We start from the raw sequence: 23,833 nt of genomic DNA, 5'->3' as shown, positions 1-23,833 counted from the left end.
TGTATAATTTGTATGACTGGAGCACACTATAGGCTGGAGGGAGGTCAGAGATGCTGGCTACTCTTTGTCTATGGCCATTGGTATTCCTAATGGCTTGGGTGAGCCCAAAAAAAAAAAAAAAAAACCTGGTTTAACTAAAAATCCCACACTTGTTTTTGTACTGGGGTGACCTCATTAATTCCCATCATTATTGTTTCCCAGCAACAGAAGCCTGTGTACTGTCATTTCTGGAAAATACTGTGCAAATAACTACACCTAAACTTAAATATCATTGATTTGAGTATCACTGTGGTATGCTATTATAGTTTTATTAATATTTCAAAAAAATATATATATATTATTGTGTGGATTATTGTATTGTGTGACTTCTTCACAGCAGGGTTATTATCATGAAATGCAATTAAATATATAAATATATGATGAAAAATGTTGTCAACTACCTGAAAACCTTTCAGATGAAGCAGGGAATGCACACATAAACTAACTGAAGATAAATAAAAACTAAACCTGAGCTAAAAATAAAGCTGAAGATTTGTTTGTTTATTTCTTTCTTAATGCCAATCCAGTATCTTGGCTATATTCATGACGAGAACCAGTTAATCTATACACAAGTCATAAACTTATGACCCAACTAAAGCTGGAGTGGAAAAAAAAAAGATTCAATATCAATGAAATCTGAAAATATTAATATTTTGAATAAATTCATTAAAAACTATAATACAATATACATAACACTAAAAACATTTGATCACAACTCGTTTACAGTTTTTCCTCAATTGCTAACACACTATAACTGATTCATTTGGCCCAATTTTCCAAACCATTCATAAAGTTCTCAAAACAAATACACGTTTCTCAAAACTTTTAACATTTCACCTGTTTGCACATTCCAATTTGCTCAGTGTTTTCTGCAAAATCCTACAAAATAATTTTGCACAGGTTTAACCATGTTCTCATTCAGAAAAGAAAAAAAACACACACAATATATCTACCTCAAGAATCACGAACACAACTCAAAGAGCACACATTTATCTATATGTGAATATTACAGTTTTTCCTGAATTGCTAAAACTATTTCTGAAAACTTGCTCCATTTTCTGAAAACTTTAAACAAAACCTCATCTTCAAGCACTATTGACGAAACCTCTTGACTCCTGTCGCAAAAATGAAACTTTCACCTCTAAACAGTTTTACCGGTGTTCAAAATCAAACACTCTCCAATCATAAACAAAGTGATCAAAATGATATACACGATCAAGCAGTCAGTAAACAATACATCACAAAAATAGAAAACACATTGTTCAAAACTTTGTTCTCAGGGAGAGCTAAATTTTTTCTCTCAAAACAAATTTCATATTTTTACGTCATTGTCTTTTGATGAACGAAAACATGTTCTATCATAGTACCTCAAAATTGATCAGAAATTACTATTCTTCTTTAAAAAAAAATTGTTCTTCCTCCTCCTTATACCACAGGCTAAATCCATTGCTTGCAGCACTTTACTCTGGCATAGGGTTATCATATACAGTACTTTTAATCTCCAAGAGGAGAAAAACTCCTCAATCGGATTCAGGAAAGGCAAGTCCTTTATGGAGAGAGGTACACGTTCATAAACGGCCCACTGATGTTAAACCATTCCCTTATCTGAGCAGCTCGGTGGAAACTGACATTTTCCCAAACTATCACATGTGTGGGAATGGGATTCTCATTTAGCTCTTGACCCTGCTGCTATTGAACCTGCTGCTAAAATAAAATCTCTCCTAGATTGGCAATAAATCTTAGAAGGTGCTGGGTGTTCTATGGCCCAAGTGTAACATGGTGATGTAAAACACCACGGTTGCTGATAGCAGCACAGATTGTGACATTGCCACCTCACTGACCAGGACTTCAACAATGTTCCACTGTCCAATCATGTTTCGGCCTCTGCTTCTCCTCGATGTTAGATTGAAGCCTGCTTCATCAACAAAGATGAAGTCATGGGGTCTGTCCAAGGATTCCTAGTCAAATATTGCATGTGTAGGAATACAATATACTGTATTTAGAATTTTTTAAGTCGTACAGAGACAGTGCTAAACTGTAGAGTACAATTAGGCAGACTGCATGTACTTAACATAATGTCATTCACATAGTATGTGTTAGTACCGTAGACAATCTCGAATAGAGTAAATGTTTCTGAATGTACACTTGGATCCCTGGTTTAGAGCAAGGGTGTCAAACCCAATTCCTGGATGGCCACAGCCCTGCGGAGTTTAGCCATCCATCCATCCATCCATCCATCCATCCATCATCTTCCGCTTCTCCGGGGCTGGGTCACGGGGGCAACAGTCTAAGCAGAGACGCCCAGACTTCCCTCTCCCTAGCCAATTCTTCCAGCTCTTCCGGGGGGACCCCGAGGCGTTCCCAGGCCAGCCGGGAGACATAGTCCCTCCAGTGTGTCCTAGGTCTTCCCCGGAGCCTCCTGCCGGTGAGACGTGCCTGGAACACCTCCCTGGGAAGGCGTCCAGGAGGCATCCAAAATAGATGTCCGAGCCACCTCAGCTGGCTCCTCTCGATGTGAAGGAGCAACGGCTCTACTCTGAGCTCCTCCCGAGTGACCGAGCTTTTCACCCTATCTCTAAGGGAGCTCCCAGCCACCCGACGGAGAAAGCTAATTTCGGCCGCCTGTATCCAGGATCTTGTCCTTTCAGTCATGACCCACAGCTCATGACCATAGGTGAGAGTAGGAACGTAGATTGACCGGTAAATCGAGAGCTTTGCCTTACAGCTCAGCTCCTCCTTCACCACAACAGACTGGTACAGCGACCACATTACTGCAGAAGCTCCATCCTTCCCTCACTCGTGAACAAACCCCAAGATACCTGAAGTGGGCAATCCACCCTTTTCCAACTGAGAACCATGGCCTTGGACTTGGAGGTGCTGATTCTCATCCCAGCCACTTCACACTCGGCTGCAAACTCTTAGTCTGGCCCATCACCAAGGACCTGTTTGCCTTGGGAGACCCTACCAGGAGCATATAGCCCCAGACAACATAGCTCCCAGGATCATTAGAGTACTCAAACCTCTCCGCCACGATAAGGTGACAGTTCACAGAGAGGAAAAAGCTTCAACCCTAATTGAACACACCTGATTCAACTAAACAAGTCAGGGCTGGAACTAATCTCTGCAGGGCTCCGGCCATCCAGGAATTGAGTTTGACACCCCTGTACTAGAGTTTTTCTGAAAAGTGCAAGTGAGATCTGGTAATTGTGTTTTACCATGTGAAATGGTTTAAGGTACTGACAACAGACTGCACAATCAGCTAAGTGAGTTCAGACAACTGAGAACTTTGTTCAGCCAATGGGTTTTAGTGTTTTAGCAATTGAGAAAAACTGTAAGTAGCAAAACTGATGACACACAGGATGATGTAAAAAGGAGCACAGGTCAGTATGTGATTCAGAAGATGAATCCTACTGTTGGGAGACAAAGATGAAGAGAAGGGGAAAAGAAAAATGAAGGGAACGGGGTCAAAGTACATTTATTCCTGATGAAATCCACAGCGCTGTACAGCTGTAGTTGAAAATGTTCTTGTGCATGAAGACAGCTCATCTACAGGCTTTCAATACTATTTACATATAAAATATAATGACGGAACAGTAACAGTACTTCAGACGAAAGAACTTTTACTTTTTATATATATGTACAGTAAATGCTGAAGCATAAGTTGTATATCCTCAATCTTATAACTGCTGAACTGACTGAAGTCAAATACTTACATGTACTGTATTTTTGCAGAACAAAGAGATGACTCTCTGTTATGCAATTATTTGTTATTTGAGATTGAATAGTTTTGAGTGGAGAGCTTAATTTTGACCTGAAAACAGGACGTATGGGGTCAGAAGTTATGGATATGTATTCAGAGTTTTCGAGAAAGGAGTCACAATTTCCAGAAATGTTTTTAAGCAATCGAGAAAAACTGTACTGTATGCTCTCTTTACAGTAGTGTAATGTATTGCCGTATACTGTAGCATTCATTGACTAGCATTGACTCCCAAAAGGAGGTTTTTGTAACAGTGTTTTAAATTGATCTCATTAGTTTTCTCTAGGCAGGAAAATAGTCTGTGTATTTGACAGGTTTGTGTATCATCTGAGGCCAAAGTTTGAGTCTGACAAAAGAAAACATGTTTTTGACTAAAGTATTTGATTTTGACCTGGAGGTTTGAAGTATGCACAAGTTGGTGTGTAGTTTTGAGATTCTATGTATAGTTGTGAGAAAATGGTGAATTGGCAATCGAGAAAAACTGTAGGGTTCACACAGGGCAGACACACCTTGATTCAGACAGGTAGGGTTACAAAGGTGATTTTTATGCACAGAAAATGTTATCATAACCAATTTAAATGGTTATAAGATTCGAGACTGACAAACCAGGATACACTTTTCATCATATAATGGTAAACTGATATTTGACATGAAACAGCACTGATAATTTCCAACGCCAATGAACGATCTGTTCTCCAGTCTTCACTGGTATTTCCCAGTATATGCTCTGCATTATAAAGCTGGGTCAATTTGGCCACAGTTACATAACTGCTGTCTACTTGCATTGAACTCTTGCAGCTCGTCTTTCCCTAATCTCTTCTGCTTGATTATTCCCTTTCTCTCTATCTTTCTAAACTCCTCCCTGACGCATTCAAGCTGGGGACACAGACAAGGTTTCTTACACACACACATACACACACATGCTTCCGAGCAACCGCCACGTTCCAGTTCTGAGCGGATGGGGAAGGCTGAGGAACCCCGTCTGTCCCTCAGGGGAATGAAGGGGATTTGAGACGAGAGAATCACGCCGTACTGTCACACAAACACTACGCTCCCTCTGCATCTGCACCTATTCTACATCATTTACCAGGTTCATGCATTTCAATCAAATCTGGGTTAAACACAGTTATTGAATCAAATATCTCTTCACGGGAATTGTGACTAAGCAATAACATTGCTGTAATGACACATTCTGTCAGTTACCATTGCACACAGTCATTTGGAGATGATTGCATGAAAGGACTGTCCAAGACCGGGTTCCAGTTGGTATTATATTTGGGAATGGTGTATAAAAACGTGCTTCTGCAAACAAATGCTAATGTACTATTTACTATGCAGTGGTAATAAGTGACATGCTGTCCAAACATATTTGGACTCATTCATTCCTCTGCACATTAGCATTCTGCACCTGCTGCATCCCAAATACAACACTAAAATTTGCCAGTTCTTATGAGATTCGATCCATAGAGATTATACATTGCTAAAGCAGTCAAATAACATATAAGAAACACTTTTTTTTTTATTTGTGCTTGTTTTCCTTTTGCTATATTTAGGTCACATTAAAATGACTCATGGCTTCATAATTTATCTTTTTTTGTGAGTTTCAAATGCCATTTATGTAAACATGGTGTACATTCCCACGGAGTCTGACTTTCAATCTTAAAATATGAGAATTGTCATGAAAATATGAATTAATGAATACTAAATTTGAATGGAATGTTTGGAAAAAATATAAAATAAGTATAGAAATTTTGATAAGATAATCTTATCAAAACTCGCTAATATTTATTATATTGATATATTCACATATTAATATACTGTAATATGTATTAATATTTATAAGCCTGCGTCAATTATATATATATATATATATATATATATATATATATATTTTTTTTTTTTTTTTTTTTTTTTTTTTTTTTTTTCTACAAATAAAAAATATAAACCAATAAAAGAAATATCATCAATAAAATAGTAAACAAACTAAACACAAAACATATTTAACTATTTATTAATTAATTTATTTTTATTTATTTATTTTTTTTTTCAGTTTATGAGAACTATTTTAACAGTTATTCCACAAAATACTGTCTTTAATATGTTTTCAGTTTTTAATTGTATCACTGGTGAAATGAAAAGAAAAAAAAAATTGTTGTTGTTTTTTTTTTTTTTTTTTTTTTTTTTTTTTTTCAGTTTTTGCATTCCAAAGCTTAACTACCTTACATAGCACTTCACCAACATGGTTTGCCATCAAACCTGCAGTCCTCAGACAGTCAACATTATCTACAGCCAGGACTGGCATGTGACTAATCATAAATACACTTATAATCTGTTTTGGCATAAAACATTACTTTGATCATCACATGAACACATTCTCAGGAGAGTTCATGCTGAGCAGTTGTTGGCCGAAAGAATATGAAGACAAACCACAAAAACAGACTGTGTTTCAGAGATGCAATCAGTCCTAGTGTATTTAACTGACCTTGATTAACTAAGACTGGTTTCAGGGAGGACAACTGAAATAAGAGACGGTCTGATAAACACCTGAATTGAATCCATTCAGAAACTAGAGCATGGACAGATAAACTCTTCCACAGAAGTAGTTGCAGTTGAACTCCAAGAGAAACCACTGTTTGCTCTTTGATCAGATCAGCTGACATTAGAAACAGTTGTGGGTGATGAATGTGAGTAGTTTATTACATCACAAGGTAATACAATGGGTGAGTTAAACAGAGATAGCGATGTGAGAGTAAACACTAAATTAATCTTAGTGACATCTCTAGTATACAATACCGTTCTGATATCTCTGGAAAAAGATATGCAAGTTTTCTCAAGAGACACAAATCTACCTGTGTAATACTGGCAAAGATAAAGGAGTGTCCTCTTGGTGTGTTTTCTCTGCTATTGTCCTGGGACAAATATTATTAGAAACTGATGGTTAAAAAAAACTCTTAGTGTACAGATCAAGGTTTGTTATTATTAGCAGCAGATGGGCAGATTTATTTTCCAGTTTAAATGGCAGATTATTCAGATTCATTTATGGAATTGGAAAATGTAGGTGTAATGCACATGAAATTTGCATTTGTCCCAAGTGAAACTGAGGAGAGAAAAGCTTAACATGGTTTAATATGGTTATGAAGCCAACTATTTGTGGGATTTACTGTTAAATATAATTGAGACCGCTGTGAATTTGTGTATTCAGTATTTATTAGAACCTCAGACAATGCATAGATTAGGAAATAGCCTTCCTTTGTTCTGTTCTAATAGAAAATATAATATTTTACTATTGGGGAAATACTCAAAGTAACCTGTCAGACCAAACACTGTGTAATCCAACATTAGGAACCTAATGTTAGTATAAATTTGGGTCTAGCACCCTCTGGTGGCCAAACAGCGACAACCAACAAAGTATTTTTGAACTAAAGCAGTCGAGATGAGGCGCCTAGAAAGAGTCTGTGGTAAGTGTGTTGGTAAACTAATCCTATTTTTCAGTAAGCTATGCAAACTAAAGGTAGTTAATAAGAAAAGATAAAGTAGATGAGCAAATATATTCAACAACCAGACAATTTTATCAAAGACCGACTGAGGGCGCTATCGACTGGAGAGCTCAATCGCGTCTAATGAAGTTGTTCAGCACACATTGTTTATCATTTTCCTTTAATTTTTGGGAGTGTACATATTGAAACATTACACTCATGAGCTGTAGGCAGTTTTCCCAGTACCGACAGCCTCAGAGCGACCATGTGAGCAGTGAGATTTCTCCATATAGTCTATAACCCAATGTTAGGCTACCAGTAATAGTGAATATTTCTCAAGGTAGGTGTATCATTAAATTCTCTATATAGCTTATTAAGCATTAAAAATACAAGGACTGAACATAAGTTGACCTTGTTTGGCTTGGACTTGTGTTTTCACATAATTGTCACATAAAATTGAATCCATAAAACGGCTAATGATGATAAAATCAGTGCAATGAAGCAGCAAAAAATACAATACCTCAAATTATTGTTTATAAATGTGTAATAAATATTATATAGCTGTGCCTGTGTAGTTTTATTGTAATAAAAATTACATTTTAAAAGTACAAAATTGCCATAAAATCCACAAGATTTAGCCAGTACTAATGGTGTAAATTAGGTATAAGGGTCAAAGACGTTAAGATGTCCGCGTCAAGAAAAATGTACAAAAGTGATTTTGTGTCCATAGAAAGCACATTAAATGTAAGTAAAATGTCTACTTTTAAGGTTTTAAATAAGTTTTTGGAGAATAAAATGTCAAAATTTGGTTGAAATAATGTTACATTGTCATTCAGTGTAACACAATATTTATGCAAAAATTCAAACAACATGCTTATTCTGACATGTACATATTAAAATATCTAAATGAATAATGGAGCATACTAAATTTTATTGTGTTTTAAATCAGTAAAACATTCTTACTGACAAATGGGCAAAACCAAGGATAGTGGCAAATGTTAAAAGTGTAAAATTACAACTTATTAGTATGTGGTGTGAATATGTATAATATGAATATGGTGTGTGGTGTGTTATTTTTTGCTAAGAAAAACAAAAACAAAATTGCAATTAAATTAAACAGAAAACTTTTTGCATTTTTTGGGGGGGAGGGGGGACTACAACAGTTTAAAGCCGTATTACACTTTTTTTATGGTTAAACACTTTTTTGTCTTTGACCCATAAACAAAAACATATATTTGTCTGATATTTGAGACTTCAGACTTCCCAGTGTGACTACTAGCCCCAGTCTGGGATATTCAGCAGCAGGCTCGTCTTTAAAGATGAAAAATAACTAACCCTTTGTGAAGCCAACACACTCTCGTGGCAATTCATAACTATTTTACATTTTAGAGAATTGGCGTCACTCAGTTCATTGGACCATCATGCATTTTTTTATTTATTATTATTATTATAAATTTTTTTTGTTTGTTTGTACGAATCATATTATACAAATTAATACAAAATCACCACCTCATAAAATCATTATCCTCATGATTTTTTCAATCACAAGGGCTGAATTTGGTTATTTGAGGTGTGATATGAAAGATATAAAATTTAACAGCTCATAAAAATGTTTTATGAATAGAAAATCAATACCATAGCACATAGCTTACGGGCTAATAGGTAAGAATTTGTGAAAACACTGTCTATATAGTATGTTTATGTCAGTCCAGTGTGTAAATAGGATCTGACTCTTCTCTCATTTCAGATATAACGTTGCAGCCCTTGTAGCCAAACATTACATCAAATCACTTGATGATTTCTTTTAGTGGGAAATGATGAAATGTCAGACAGCAGATAAGAAGGATGTTTTTAATGTATATTCTGACATGCCAAGAGTTGTAGTTTTTTTCAGAATCTAATGTAATATTTCCCACATATATATACTCAAAAGAACAAAGAGAAGAGTTCAGAAAAAAAAAAAACAGATGTGGACACAATTGTAATTGAATTATGCGAGTGGGAGTTAAATGGTGTATAATTATGATGTGAGCAACTTACGAAAGACACAATTAAAATTTTCAGAGCCAACAATACTCAAAACAAGTCACCATTCAAACATCATTTTACACAACACAGCCAATCGCCAAAATAATAACAGTTTAACAGCATTATCAAATCTTTTCAACCTGCGCGACATTGCATTTCCCTCCATTTAAACTCCTTGTAAAAGACATACATGGTAGAAAATAATTAACAATACATTTATACAAAACATTACCATTAGTACGTTAATACCACATGACCAAATGTTCTCATGATTGGACATTTGAGTAGCCCTCGCTGGTTTGATCCTGAGATCACTGTCATTAAGGCAGCATTCATTTCCTCCAGACTACAGCAGATAGCAGCTTACAAACAGAGGAGGTCATAGTCTAAAGACCATTCAGCTCCTCTTCTTTACACTGAAACTTTCCATATACATCACACGACGAACAAGCAGACCGTTATTCTTTAAATGATCAAGGATTTTGTTTTGTTCCCGTGGCAACACTGTTTGCAAGCATGCAGTTAATGTTGTACTTTCTTCATTATTCATCACATACTGACCTATATACTTCTAATATAAACATACTGCACTATATTACACAGCTAAACGTATATATTAACAGATGCACTGGCACTCAGAAAATGAAAGAAAACACTAAGAACATAATTGTTTCATTATGAAATCAGCCCTTTCTGCTGGTTGGAACTGATGAATATGATAACAAAGGGGCAATCTAAAAACCCTAACTACTTCTAAAAGCATTATAAATTTTCCTTCTTAAAAAGGAACCCCGCCGAAAACATTTTGGGCCAGTTTTGAGTAGCAGTTGGGCGGGTTTTGTTGCGAAAACCTGGCAACCCTGCCTCTCTGGTAGAATCAACATGAGGAAATTGTTTCACTGTTTGGCTTGAACCATCAGTGTGGGTCAGTGATGGAGGGCATGTTTGAGAACAATTCTGGCTCTTGCATTCGAAAGGCAAAAAAAAAAACAGGTGGCATAGAGAGAGTAAGATAAGAAAAAAAAAATTGGTAGGTATTATATTCGAATGTTACCATACTGTTGACATAAGACAAGTATTGACAACAGAGACAGGAACAGGAATGCTTGAAGGAGAAATCAGCTTTTGGCAACCATAAAGGAAATAAATATTGTCTTACTTGGCAGCATTATAAACCACAGTGTAAAATAAAGACAGAAGGCTTGCGGCTGTTTTTTTTCTTCTTCTTCTTCTTCTTATAGAACAATGGGATGGATGTTGGTTCATTGAATAAGTCACAACATTCAATGACAACCAGAATTCAACAATGGTAAAAGTACTGCTCAGTCATCAAATGTGCATGTCCACCCCACACTGAGTTCGGAGAATTGCACTATAATTGGAAAAAGTTTTAATTCCGCCTTTCATTGCGCATTAATTATTTGTCTGACTTGAACACAAACAATGCATCTGCTTGGCAACCTCATTTTCTAAATCGCGTGAAAAAACGGCAGTGCTCTCTCTCTTGCACAGTGACGCGGCTTATTTAAGCATCCGATAAAGACAAAATCCAAAAAAGGTTGGCCATGGAGAGTCTTCGGTCTAAAATTGACCGTTCAAATATATTTTAGCATTTAAAATGACTACGAGAAAATATACACCAACTCTGTTTTTTGGTCTGTACACTGACATATGACAACAGCAGTGTTATGTCTTTCTCCGTTCTGTTTCTCAGGCTCGTCTCCAAAGCCATCTTCACACGACAGCTGATTCTGTCTCTTTTGAGCGCAGTAACTGTGAAGGCTCTGAGTAACAGTGGCACAGTATGAATATGTGAAGCACACCACAGTGATTCACCTTTCAAGGCTCTCTCTCTTTAGAACGCGAATGCTCTTCATGTGCTTCTGACATACCTCTTTCATTTCTATTAGGAGCACATGGGTCTCGCAGACTCCAAAAATCAACCCGCTGAATTTATGGGAACATTTCAATTGTTATTGCACCTCGTGGCACAAGCCAGCTGTGATGATCAAATGAATTCTTCACACGAAGCGCTTGTCTTCCTCTCTGAAAAACTATTTACATAACGTAATAGCAGCCCTTCTCCAGAGTGCAACCTAAACTGGCAGCCTTAAGTGGCGGCGCAGTCTGAGGGCAAAGTGAGCCGGACCGCCCCTCCACCCCCTGTAGAAGCAGAAAAGGCTGCTGAGCTAGGTCCATTGGCCTCCATAGTGAAGAGCTTGCAGGCTCGTGGAGGGACGTAGTCTGGGGCGGGAACGGTGGCGTTGGCGGCAGTGGCAGGAGCCTCTCTTTCGGGGCTGGAGGCGTGAGAGGAGCAGGGCGAGTTGGTGGGACTGAGCTGAACGGCTGTGGTGTCCTGCATAGTGTGTTCGCTGGTCTCAATCTCAAACGCCGCCCCTCCACTCAACCCCCCTCCGCCCCGACCCATGAATCCCAAACCGCCGCCACCTTTAGCCCGTCGAGAGCTCTGAGGCGGAGGCAAGCGACTGCAGATGCAGCAAGCCCCAAAGAAGGAGAACGCCACAAGCAGGAGTATAGGTCCGATGATGATTGGGGGATTGCTAGAGGGCACAAGCGTGCTGAAGGCGAAGGCGCCTACTAAGGTGATGTTGATGCCTGCCAACATAATGCACAATCCACATGCACAGCAGAGGGCTGGAGAAGGCAGACCCTGAGGACGGGATTTCCGCTTCTTGCGGGTCTGCGTTTCCTTTTTAGGCACTGATGTGCTAGCATTCTGTTCACTGCAAACCATATTGGTGAGGGTCATGGTTAAAGAGTTGCTGCCACAACCCCACTCACACCCGTTGTGTCCTTATCAGCAAATTGTAGAAAATGACCATTGCTTCTTCATTAGTGCTTGCTTTACTCACTGTGGATGTTACCTGTAGTACAGAAACAAAGAGTAAATGTCATACTTTATAGTAAACTGCAGGTATTATAGAAATTTACCGTAACAAGCATTACAAGATGCCATTCAGTTGAGTTATTATTAAAGTTGTCCTCTCCAGCAACTGGGGTCAATAATAACAGAGCACATGAAGCCAAAACACCATCAGGGTAACACATTTAACAATAAATTATTTTAATAAACATTAACTTAATCACATCAATTGCAATATCAATTCTCCACTGATAATAGGATAAGAGTAAACAAATCTATTACATGAAATCTAAACAAATGTGATTGCTTCCACTGGGAATTCTGGGAATGCCCCATACTTTCTACTTATAAAAATATTACAGAATAATATTGTGTATGTGTGAAAAGATAGATAATAATAATTTAATATAGATAATAATAATAATAATAATATTACCAATGGTTGCTGTAAATTCAGTTTTTTTCATCATCAGTCACAGACAGAAATTACATTTTAAAATATATTTAAATAGAAAACAGTCATTTTTAAGTATAATACTTATCAATGGTACTGTTGTTTTCTATTTTATACACTAATGGTAGTGCAATCTTTAATAAAAATATAACAATCAATTTTTCCCTAATTAATTTTTACATTTGTTACAGTATCTTGTAACAAAATAACTAAGGTAGCCTAACTGCCAGGCAAGTAATGACAGTAAATTAGTCAAAAGTCATGACACTCGGAAATGTTTTTAATTTATAGTCACCATTTGCCCTTATATGCAACTGTAGCCTACTTCACAACACCAAGGTCACATTTTAGCCTACTTTCTGAAGCAAACTTAAGAAGCTAATCATTTCACACAATACCAGTTTCAATCATATTGTGTCATCAGCTGTGTAAAATGAGTTAGTAAAATGCGTAGGTACTAATGGGAGCAGTGAGCATCAATGCAGGTTTCACCCCTACCGGATGTAATAGCCCATGAGATGAGACACTTAAATGTGGTCAAAGACGACAGCTTATACAGATAAATATAAATATGGTGCTTTGAGCCATATTAACACATGCAGTGATTTAGAAATATTGTCAGCGTCTCTTTATGAACAAGAAAAGGGCTTACCGCTTAGTCGACGTCCAGATGAATTACACAGGCTTGCTTGACGGAGGTCTCCGGGTACGTGTGCGAACCCTGTTGTTTAAGTCGAAAAAAAATAAATACGTCCTAAAAAATACGATGTCTTTCACGCGGGTTTCGCTGCTCGGATCAACACGGCTGTCACTCAATACACGTCAGTCGCGCTCCACGCGCTGGATTCGAGACTCAGATTCTGAGTGACAGGGTTTCTATGAACAAACGACTATTTTTCTTTAACAAAACCAAATGATACTAAGCATTAAGTGGTAATCTTTTCCCTTCGTGTTGGCAGTAACAGGTTGCACAGAAGCCCGTGTGTTGATCGGTGGTGTGAATGAGCGGGTGGGCTTGTGTTCATTGGGTGTGTAGAGAGGAGGGACCCTCTCTCTCATCTTCAGCTCTGTGCATTGTGTAAAATACTCCACTCCAAAAAACAAAACAGCACAAACAGTTAAACCTTTACATATATAACTGCCAAAATACAATAATTAGGCACTATGTGTTTTGCAAGAAATTATTTTCCTGTAAACTGTGTAAATAGTTATGCAGTACTGTAAATTATTATCCTGTAAATATTATGCTACAATTATTATATGTAAATATTTGCAAATGAACATTTAAACATTGTATCTCCCCTTACAAAAGTACCATTATAACCATAATTTCTGTCAAATTCATTAATTGTTATTTTATGTTGTTGACTAGTAATATGCCGTTGTTTTATTTCAGAAACCAACAGTAGGCTATCTGCCGTAGGCCTATGTATGACACATTCATCTCCTCCAGAAACATGCACTCACAGCAAACATCAATGACTTTTCTGAGACACCAAAACATTGTGCAGCATAGATTTAAATTCCTGAAGAAATGGGACGTAACCTACAAGTGAAAATATTAACATTTTGTGATTTTATATATATATGTAATAATTCAATATTACAGGTTTTTTAACTAGGCTATGGAAACTTTTTGAGGCGGTCACTTTCAACTTGTAATTTGTTAGTTTAGTGAAATCATACGCCGAAGTCTAATCCAGATATACAGTAGATATTCACATATGAATAACTATGAATAAGCACAATCAACTTCCTCTCGAGTGTTCACGGACCATTTTTTTTCAATATGGCCGATGGCATACATATAGCAAAAAGCTGCTGATAAGGCATCCATGTACAGAGCTGGGTATTACCTACTAATTGTAGTCCAATACTGATTCCAAATTACATGACAAAACATTGCTGTTAGTAACGTAATCCACTGAATTTAGGTAATACAATACTTTTACTTTTGACCTAACTGATTTATCACACTGATTTAAAAAGAATAACCGTGTTAATATAGTAAGAACGTTTATTCCATTTGTTTTAATTAACAACATAAAGTGCACTGAACATTATATTACTTCTGGGGTTCATGAATTTAATATGAAGCTAATAATTAAGTAAATCATAAAAATGTAAAATTAAAATAATTTTGAAATAACCTCAAACAAATTTAATAATTCAAATAAAAATTAATGTGTTCGTAGTTGATGCGATGTTGAAACACTTAAAACCTGAAATGATATCTGTATATTTATTATATTTATATTTTTCTACCCAGCTCTGTCTATGTATTTATATATATTGTTAGAAACAATATGCAGTGACTATGGTTTCCATGGTAAATATTATATGAAGGTCAGGGACTGTACTTCGCAAAAAGAGCCTCAAACAAGCAATCATATAATAGATCTATTTTAATGACAAGTTTAATAGAAAAAAATAAATATATAGACACTACTAGAGATACTACTGTTTTTTATTGAAATATATACGTACTGTATATAGTATACTTACAACAGTACAGGCCATCAGCAGTTCACTATATCACAGTATCGCCTCTGTATAAGCGCGTAGTTTATATGAATCATTATACATTTTTTGGGTGAATCGCATTCATCATGAAGTTATTTTTCCTGGTTGTTTGAAACTTCTCTCTAGTGCTGTTGTGCGAGACGCCCAGTACAATGGTGTATAATTCAGTCATTAGTGTACGTCAGAGCTCTTGGCAACAGCGGGCAGTGTCTCTCTTCATTGTCGCCATGCAAGGACACTGCATATTCAGCCGTAGTGTGTCACTGATGGTCTGCGTAGGATGCACAATGATTCTGTGCCGTGCACGTTACATGTTCATACATGAATCATTAATAGTGCTGCAAAAGGACTACAGTAAATCCCTAAGCTTGTCAGAGAGTAGGGTATAGGCTAATCAGGAAAACAAGTCTTTATTTGTGTGTGGCATGACATGACACTAAAGCTGTTGGAAATAAGACTGTTTATGTAATAATTTCAGTTTCCTAGGTTTTATTCACTGGGTTCACAGTAGGAAAGGATTATAGTTGAGCAATCCCAGATAACACACATGTACATCTCCAAGATGCCTGTTAAAGAGCATTCATCTGGAAAGCATCTGTTGTGTTCACTTAAATGAGCACTTAACTGTCTCCTGATGACTCTTTGTGCAAAAAAAAAAAAAAAAAAAACTCTCTTCTCCTGGGCTTTTGCCATTTCTTAAATCTCTCCATGTTCCAGCTTGTTCTATTCTAGATGATGTTTGCAACTTTGAATTGCTAGCACTTCTCGTGTTATTGCCTCCTTAAGATGAATCACTTATTGTATTCCTCAACTGTTCATCTGCTAATGAATCTTAAGTTTTAAATGCATCTTAACTTATTAAAATCTTAAAGACAAAGACTGAAGTTTTCTAAATGAGTATTGACAGGAATACGTGACAGGAAAACTTTTAGAGACATATTACAGATGTGCAAATGCTTAAAAGAAGCATCCTAAATCATCTAAAAAAAAAAAAGAGCAATAAGAATGTTAATAATTCAGAAATCAATTCAAAACTAACAGATAACCACAAATGCAAACCATCATGAGCACATGGTGTGAAAACTCTTACAGTGATTGCAGTTCATCCAAAAAAATGAAAATTCTTTCATGTTGCTCTAAAAAAAAATTTCCTGGTAGAACTCAAAAGGAGATCATTTGAGAAATTTCTTCCATAGAAAAAATCTATTTTTTTCCATAAATTCACTCTAATAAATAAAGGGTCTTTATTGGAATGTTTCAATGAAGAAACTATAATATTTATGGAGCCTTTCCCATTCAAAAAATGTATTTAGCTTATTCAGTGTTTTAATACATTAATTAGGCCTTGGAATTCTCCTTATAATTCATTGTATAAACTCATTAATAATGGTAACATGTAATACATTATTATACTTACATATTCATTTTTACATCTCTAGAAAATATAATGGATTAAAACACATGACAAGCAACCAATTTCAGATTTGGAAATTAACTAGGAATCTTCAAACATTATAATGCATTTTAACTTTGGTTAAAATTATTCATGAAAATATATAATGCATTACAACATTCATTATGAATACCTTTAAAATGCATAATACATAAAGGCTTCAAGTAGTGCCTACACAAAAAAAAAGAGAAAAGAACCCAATAGCATCTGAGGAAAAACTTTCTTTGAGAACCTTTATTTTTAAAAGTGTGAATCAATAGGCTCCAGTCTTGTTTGATTTCCGACTTTCTTTAGATTATTTCGGTTCTACAGAATAAATACATTCAGGAGCAATGTGAGGGTAAATGATTGTTCTGATTGATGATGTTTGGACCCCCGTATTATTTTGGAATCCATTGGCTTTCATTGTTTGGAAAGCTTAAAAAATATTTCCAATATATCCAAAGTTGTGTCATGAAACTCTAGATGGTGCAGTACAATAGGTCTAACTCAATCTGACATAATCACATCATTATCACATGGATTAGTTGATTGGTTCTTTTTGCATCAGCAGCCAATGAGCTTCCTGCTCAACATTCAAATACTTGGGTAGTGTTGCTGTTGCAGCACACTTCAGAAACCCTCCACCTTCCCCAGCTCCACCTGTATAAATCTGCTACGGGGTGATTCATGTATGCTATTTATGTCCAGCAATAAAATAAATACAGCTACACAATCTATTACTCTTGAAAACTTAACAGATTCACAAAATAAATAAAAAAATATGTGAAAAATAGGCCAATTAGAGCTTTTGTTTTTGACATCTCTACATCACTATGTGGGAAGATTTGCATAACACCGACCAAATGTTCATGCACAGAAAGAAAGCGTAACTTTTATTCTCTCTGTTGCCAACGCTGCAATGTCGTGTAGTCGCTGTGTGTTTTTGTTGTGAAAGCGAAACTACATGTCAAGAGGACAAGACTTGAAATCAGTGGTTAAGATGTATTTCAACACTGTTCCAGAACAATCCAACTGAAATATTCAGATGTGTGCAGCACATTTTATAGAGGACGAGGAGGTTTCCTGAACCAGCCTGCAATGCATCTGTGCACAAAGGCTGTTTCTATAAAGTGGATCAGTTCATATATGAGTTGTCATGACAGAACTTCTTTTATTTGTCACGGAAAGCAGAAAGTTTTGCAGGTTTGGAATGACATTAGAGTGAGTACATGATGACACAGTTTTCATTTCTTAGATGAACACTTCTTTTAAGCACATGGTTGCTTCTGATTTCATTGTTCTTCAGTGTGATTGTCTTCTTGCTCTGCTTTCATTAAACATTATTTCAGTATTAGAGCAGACAACTTGTTTGGTTTAAATGAGTGAAATCAGATACGATACCATACAGAGATCAGTCTTGCTTATTGTGAAATGAATACTGTTTGTTCTTTAATGAGACTCCATTGGATCCAACAATTATGAAGTGTCTTGATCAGAAGATGGTGACTTAAACTTCCGCCTGCCCAAGATATCTGGAACATCTGCAGAAGGGCTAGAAGGAAAAATACACTCATTTATACACACATAAGTGTGTATGCTTATTTCTCTCAATTGAATAGGAAGAGCCAAGTCAGGTTCTCATGCAACATAAATGACATTACGAGTGAAGACAGTGGTGTAAGTCACCATGACAACCACTTCCACAGCAACTTCTTTGTTGGTTGGAGACCAATAAGCTCATAATGGGGAGCGGTCGACACCTTTCTTTTTCCATGTATTAAAAGAGCCGTATTCTATCAGAAAAGGCTTCTCAGATCTATAGCCAGATTTTAAGATGTACATTAAAATCTGACGCCAACTCATGCAGGTGAAAGATGGCAGAAAATGTTCTCACTCTCACTACACTGTAGTGGTTATTATATGAGTGTAAAATGCCACAGAGATGGTCAATCAAAATAATGTCCTGGAAGTGACTGGCTCCTGGCATAGACTATAATGTTAGCCCAATAGGGGAGCAAAAGGCCTCTCGAAAAGCAAGTGGAAATCCCAATCACTCCGTTCCTCTAGTGAGCCACAAAGACGTGGGCTGTTTGGCACTGCTGCCTGCTAGAAGAATCAAATTACTCTCGGGCCCTAGAGAGAAAGACTGCCATATTGAGAAAGGGAATTCATTGTGTCGCAAATGTAATGAGGGGAGTATGTAATTTGTGTCTGGTATACCTCACTGTTAATGTAAAGTCATAAATATGTGAATGACAAAATGATTTACGCAGAACAAAGGCTGTAGAGATAAATTTTGTATTTGTAGAGATGTTTTTTTGTTGTTGTTTTTATATATATATTCAGACTTTGAACGCATGTCTCACCCATCATCCTGTGAGCCCTCGGCTGCTGTAGGAACTGCGGTCTCCACAAATGCCCCCATTCGGCTTTTCGACCGCTCTACATTTAGCTGGCATTGAGTTCCTAAGAATGAGACAATGAAAGCAGGAATGCAATTTTTCTGTATTTTTACAAATTTCTGTATCTCCGATCTGAATAATCAGTCTAACTTTCGTAAATCCGTCCCTGTTGTCTTCCGAAATTTATAATAAGAGACATATAATAATGTGTTGTCAACAAAAGAAAAGCTTTAAGGTTTCCCAGCTATTCTTCTATATTAATAATATAGATTAATAAAAGTATTTAGTAGATAAAAGTATATAGCTTAACATTTAAAGCAAATAAATTAATTCAGCCATAAATATTAGTATTAAGAAGTATTGTAATTATACTGTTATTCTGTAAAATAAAATTATTATTATTTTTATTAAATAGTCATTTAATTTTACAATAGAGTAGTAAAATAAAATATTGCAATATTTCTGAATTGTATAATTTTACTAATTTATATCTAATTAGTATTAATAAGTATTGTACTGTTATTCTGTAAAATACAATTATTATTATTATTATTATTATTATTATTACTATTATTAAATGTTATTTTTTTATAGTACAGTAGTAAAATACATATTTCTATTTTTTTATTTAATTATTTTACTAATTAAAAAATAATACAACACAATATTATTTGGGGAAATTATTATTATTAAATACTATTTTATTTTACAATATAATAGTAAAATACATATTGTAATAGTAATGAATTATATATTTTTTTATATTGCAATATTTCTTAATTGAATCAGTTTACTAATTAAAAAAAACAATACAATAAAATATTATTTGAATATTATTATTTAATAGTCGTTTCATATTTTACAAAAAAAAACAGTATAAGAAATTATTGCAATGTAATATATATTCTTATTGATTTTTTAATTTTAATAATTGAATGTAAAAAATCAATTATATTTTATTTAATATAATTTTAATAATATCAAATACCTTTTTTATTTGAAGGAACAATGGCAATATCATTACTTATTGATTTGTTTAATTGTTTTAATTTAATGTATGTATATATTATTATTATTATTAGCATCATCATTATTATTGCATAGTTATACAGTTTTTTCTTCTTCTTTTGTCCTTGGCTCATCACATGCCTGAGAAAAGGCCATAGACACAGACAGAGACCAAATTATGAGACTGCTGTTCAATTGCTCGACGTGTCCCTGTTGTCTGTTTACATGATTCAGTGCATGACTGCTGTGTGCTCTGAGGGCACAATACAGGCAGTGAAAATTTAGTACATAATCATGCTTTTTATGGCCTTTTTCTGCAAAGCCACATGCATGCATGCAGTTTCAAAGAATACCTTGAATTCACATAAAACCGAACATAAATATATCTTCTCTGGGGAAAAAAAACAAGATATCAATTGCAGGAAATGTGGCATCCTTTCAAATTAGAGCTTTTTCCTTAGATTATCAATCTACTCATCTGAACACAGATCTGGAAGCAGAAACAGATGTGCGGACTGAAGCAGGAAATGGCCAGGGAGGAGGCAGCAAAGACAAACATTAGCTGCATGATGGACACTGGGCTGGATCAGCAGTGATTGACACGTGTCAATGTAATTTCCACTACAGGGCAGAGAGTGAGCTTTCTGATTAACTAAATATGGTTTCCTGGTACCCCATCTCATGAACTAAAAGTGTCCTTGTCAGGTATCAGACTAAAACCACGTTCCAAAGCACAGTTAAATCATATAGCTCATAAAAGTAATTCCTTCTACCCAGAAATCACCAGCACTGTCTGCAGATTATTGATAATAGCCCACAGCTAATATTAATGTTGGGGTACAGAATACTAATAAATTGTTTAAATGTATTATACATTTAATTTTATTATAAATTTGTTTATTAAAGTGATTCGTTTATTAAAGTGAGTAGTCTCAGAGATGGATTAAAACCATTGTCCCCACTAACACTAGTTTAAAGGGGTCATATGATGCGATATCATGGTTTCCTTTGTCTTTGGAGTGTTACAAGCTGTTTCTTACATATATAAGATCCGTAAAGTCGCAAAGATTAAAGTCTCAAATCCAAAGAGATATTCTTTATAAAAAATAAAGACTTATCCATGCCTTCCTTAAACACCTCATTTAAACATGCCCCCACAAATCGTCACTGCGTCACTGTGTGGGAAGATTTGAATAACGCTGCACATAAAAAAAAAAGAAACATGGTGCAACTTTGATTTTCGCTGTAAGGCAAGGCAAGGCAAGTTTATTTATATAGCACATTTCGTGCTTTACATAAAAGAAAGTAAAATAATCATGAAGAAAAATAATAACATCACTTTCAAAAACAGTTAGAAAATGATTTTACATAAAAAAAATAAAATAAAATAAAACAGTGAAAATATAGTGCAATCAGTTCGGACATTGCACAGTGCTCATTCAATAAATGCACAGCTAAACAGATGAGTTTTGATTCTAGATTTAAATATGACTAGTGTTTTAGCACATCTGATCTCTTCTGGAAGCTGATTCCAACGGCGGGCAGCATAGTAAGTAAAGGCGGACTCCCCTTGTTTTGTGTGAACCCTTGGTATTTCTAACTGACTTGATCCTAGTGATCTGAGTGCTCTGTTAGGTTTATATTCAGTGAACATATCTGCAATACATTTCGGTCCTAGGTCATTTAGTGACTTATATACGAGTAAAAGTTCTTTAAAATCAATCCTAAATGTAACTGGGAGCCAGTGTAAGGACCTGAGGACTGGTGTGATATGCTCAGATTTTCTGGTTCTAGTCAGAATCCTGGCAGCAGTGTTCTGGATGAGCTGCAGCTGTCTAATGGTCTTTTTGGGAAGGCCAGTGAGGAGCCCATTACAATAGTCCACCCTGCTGGTGATAAAGACATGAACAAGTTTCTCCAAGTCTTGACTGGAAACAAAACATCTAATTCTTGCAATGTTTTTTAAATGATAGTATGCTGATTTAGTTACTGCTTTGACATGACTACATGACTACTGAAACTAAGGTCTGTCTCCAGAATCACACCAAGATTCCTGACTTGATTTTTAGTTGTCTGACCCCTAGAGTCAAGGTATGCATTCACCTTGAACACTTCATCTTTGTTTCCAAATGCAATGACTTCAGTTTTTTCCTTATTTAACTGAAGATTCTGGCACATCAAACTATTAATTTCATCAATGCATTGGCAGAGGGAGTCAATGGGGCTGTAGCCATTTGGAGATAAGGCTAGGTAAATGCAATTTGGTTCTTTCTCATTATTTGACTTAGTGGAAGCATATACAGGCTAAACAATAGCGGTGCAAGAATTGAGCCTTGTGGGACTCCGCATGTCATGGACGTCCACTTAGACTTAAGCTCTCCTATACTCACATAATAGTCTCTCCCTTTTAAGTATGATCTGAACCATTTCAGTACCATCCCAGAAAGCCCAACCCAGTTTTCCAGTCTCTCTAGTAGTATGTTATGATCGACAGTGTCAAACGCAGCACTGAGATCTAGCAATACCAGCACCGATATTTTGCCAGAGTCACAATTTAAGCGAATGTCATTTATTATCTTAATGAGTGCTGTCTCTGTGCTGTGATGCAGTCGGAAACCAGACTGAAAATTGTCCAGGTATCCATTTGAGTATTAAGTATTTGTTCAGCTGATTGAAAACTACCTTTTCTATAATTTTGCCTATAAAAGGAAGATTAGACATTGGTCTAAAATTGCTCAAAATTGTGTTATCAAGGTCTTTTTCAGGAGGGGCTTAACAACTGCAGTTTTGGAAATGTCCCAGAAAGAAGTGAGGCATTCACCACTTCTAAGAGATCTGCTTTTAAGCAGTCAAGCACACTTTTGAAAAAAGATGTGGGAAGTGTGTCAAGACAACAGGTTGACGATTTTAGTTGCTGCACTATGTCTTCCAGAATTTTGCAATCAATTGTTTCAAAAATAGACATAGTATCTTTTTGATATTTTGGCCGAATCTGTCTGACCTCTGCATTACTTGAGGATGTGCTAATCGCCTTCCTGATATTTATGATCTTGTCAGAAAAGAAGGAAGCAAACTCATTGCATTTGCTGTCTGAGAGCATATCACTGGGAATCTGACTTGGGGGGTTTGTCAGTCTCTCAACAGTGGCAAAAAGAGTACGAGTGTTATTTAAGTTACTGTTTATAAGGAAGAAATTATGTCTAGCTGTGGCTAGTTTCGAATTAAAAGCATGAAGGCTGTCTTTATAGATGCTATAGTGAATTTCAAGTTTCGTCTTCCTCCACATCCGCTCGGCTTTTCTGCATTGTCTTTTCATAGTCTGAACTGCTGTTGATCTTCTCCAAACTGATTTCTGTCTGTTTGTTTTCTTACTGACTTTTATTGGTGCAATATCATCAATAGCATTCTTAACTTTTGAGTTGAAGGAATCAACGAGAATATCGACAGAGTCTGCAGAAATGCTTGGTGTTAAAGATATAGCCTCCATAAATAGTACACTTGTGTTCTCGTTTATGCATCTCCTTCTGACAGAGACAGATCTAGATTCAGTGGTAGCAGAGATCAATATATCAAAGAGAATACAGAAGTGATCAGATAGTGCTATGTCCTTAGTAACAATGGATGAAATGTTTAGACCCCTACTGATGATTAGATCCAGAGTGTGTCCACCTTTGTGTGTGGGTCCATGCACATGCTGAATCAGGTTAAAAGTGTTTAGAACCATTATCATTTCTTTTTTGTTTCCTGCATTATCTATGTGAATATTAAAGTAGTGGTATTTTTGCAGGTCCCACCATGGAAGCTGATATTCCAAATACAATAAGGGG

General features: G+C 35.9%; 1 protein-coding gene across 1 annotated transcript; it reads right to left on the bottom strand.

Annotated features, from left to right (window-relative positions):
- Window positions 1–9,112: 9,112 nt before the first annotated feature.
- On the bottom strand, window positions 9,113–13,716 carry LOC113045627 (uncharacterized). Its single transcript, XM_026206109.1, has 2 exons — window positions 13,291–13,716; window positions 9,113–12,185 (listed from the first exon to the last, which is right to left on the bottom strand). The coding sequence occupies exon 2, from the start codon at window positions 12,068–12,070 to the stop codon at window positions 11,411–11,413; it is 660 nt and encodes a 219-aa protein (XP_026061894.1). The 5' UTR covers window positions 12,071–12,185; window positions 13,291–13,716; the 3' UTR covers window positions 9,113–11,410.
- Window positions 13,717–23,833: the final 10,117 nt, after the last annotated feature.

This window comes from Carassius auratus, chromosome 27 (genome assembly GCF_003368295.1).
Source record: "Carassius auratus strain Wakin chromosome 27, ASM336829v1, whole genome shotgun sequence".
Taxonomy (NCBI): Eukaryota; Metazoa; Chordata; class Actinopteri; order Cypriniformes; family Cyprinidae; genus Carassius; species Carassius auratus.
This window is presented reverse-complemented; position numbering and strand designations above follow the sequence as displayed.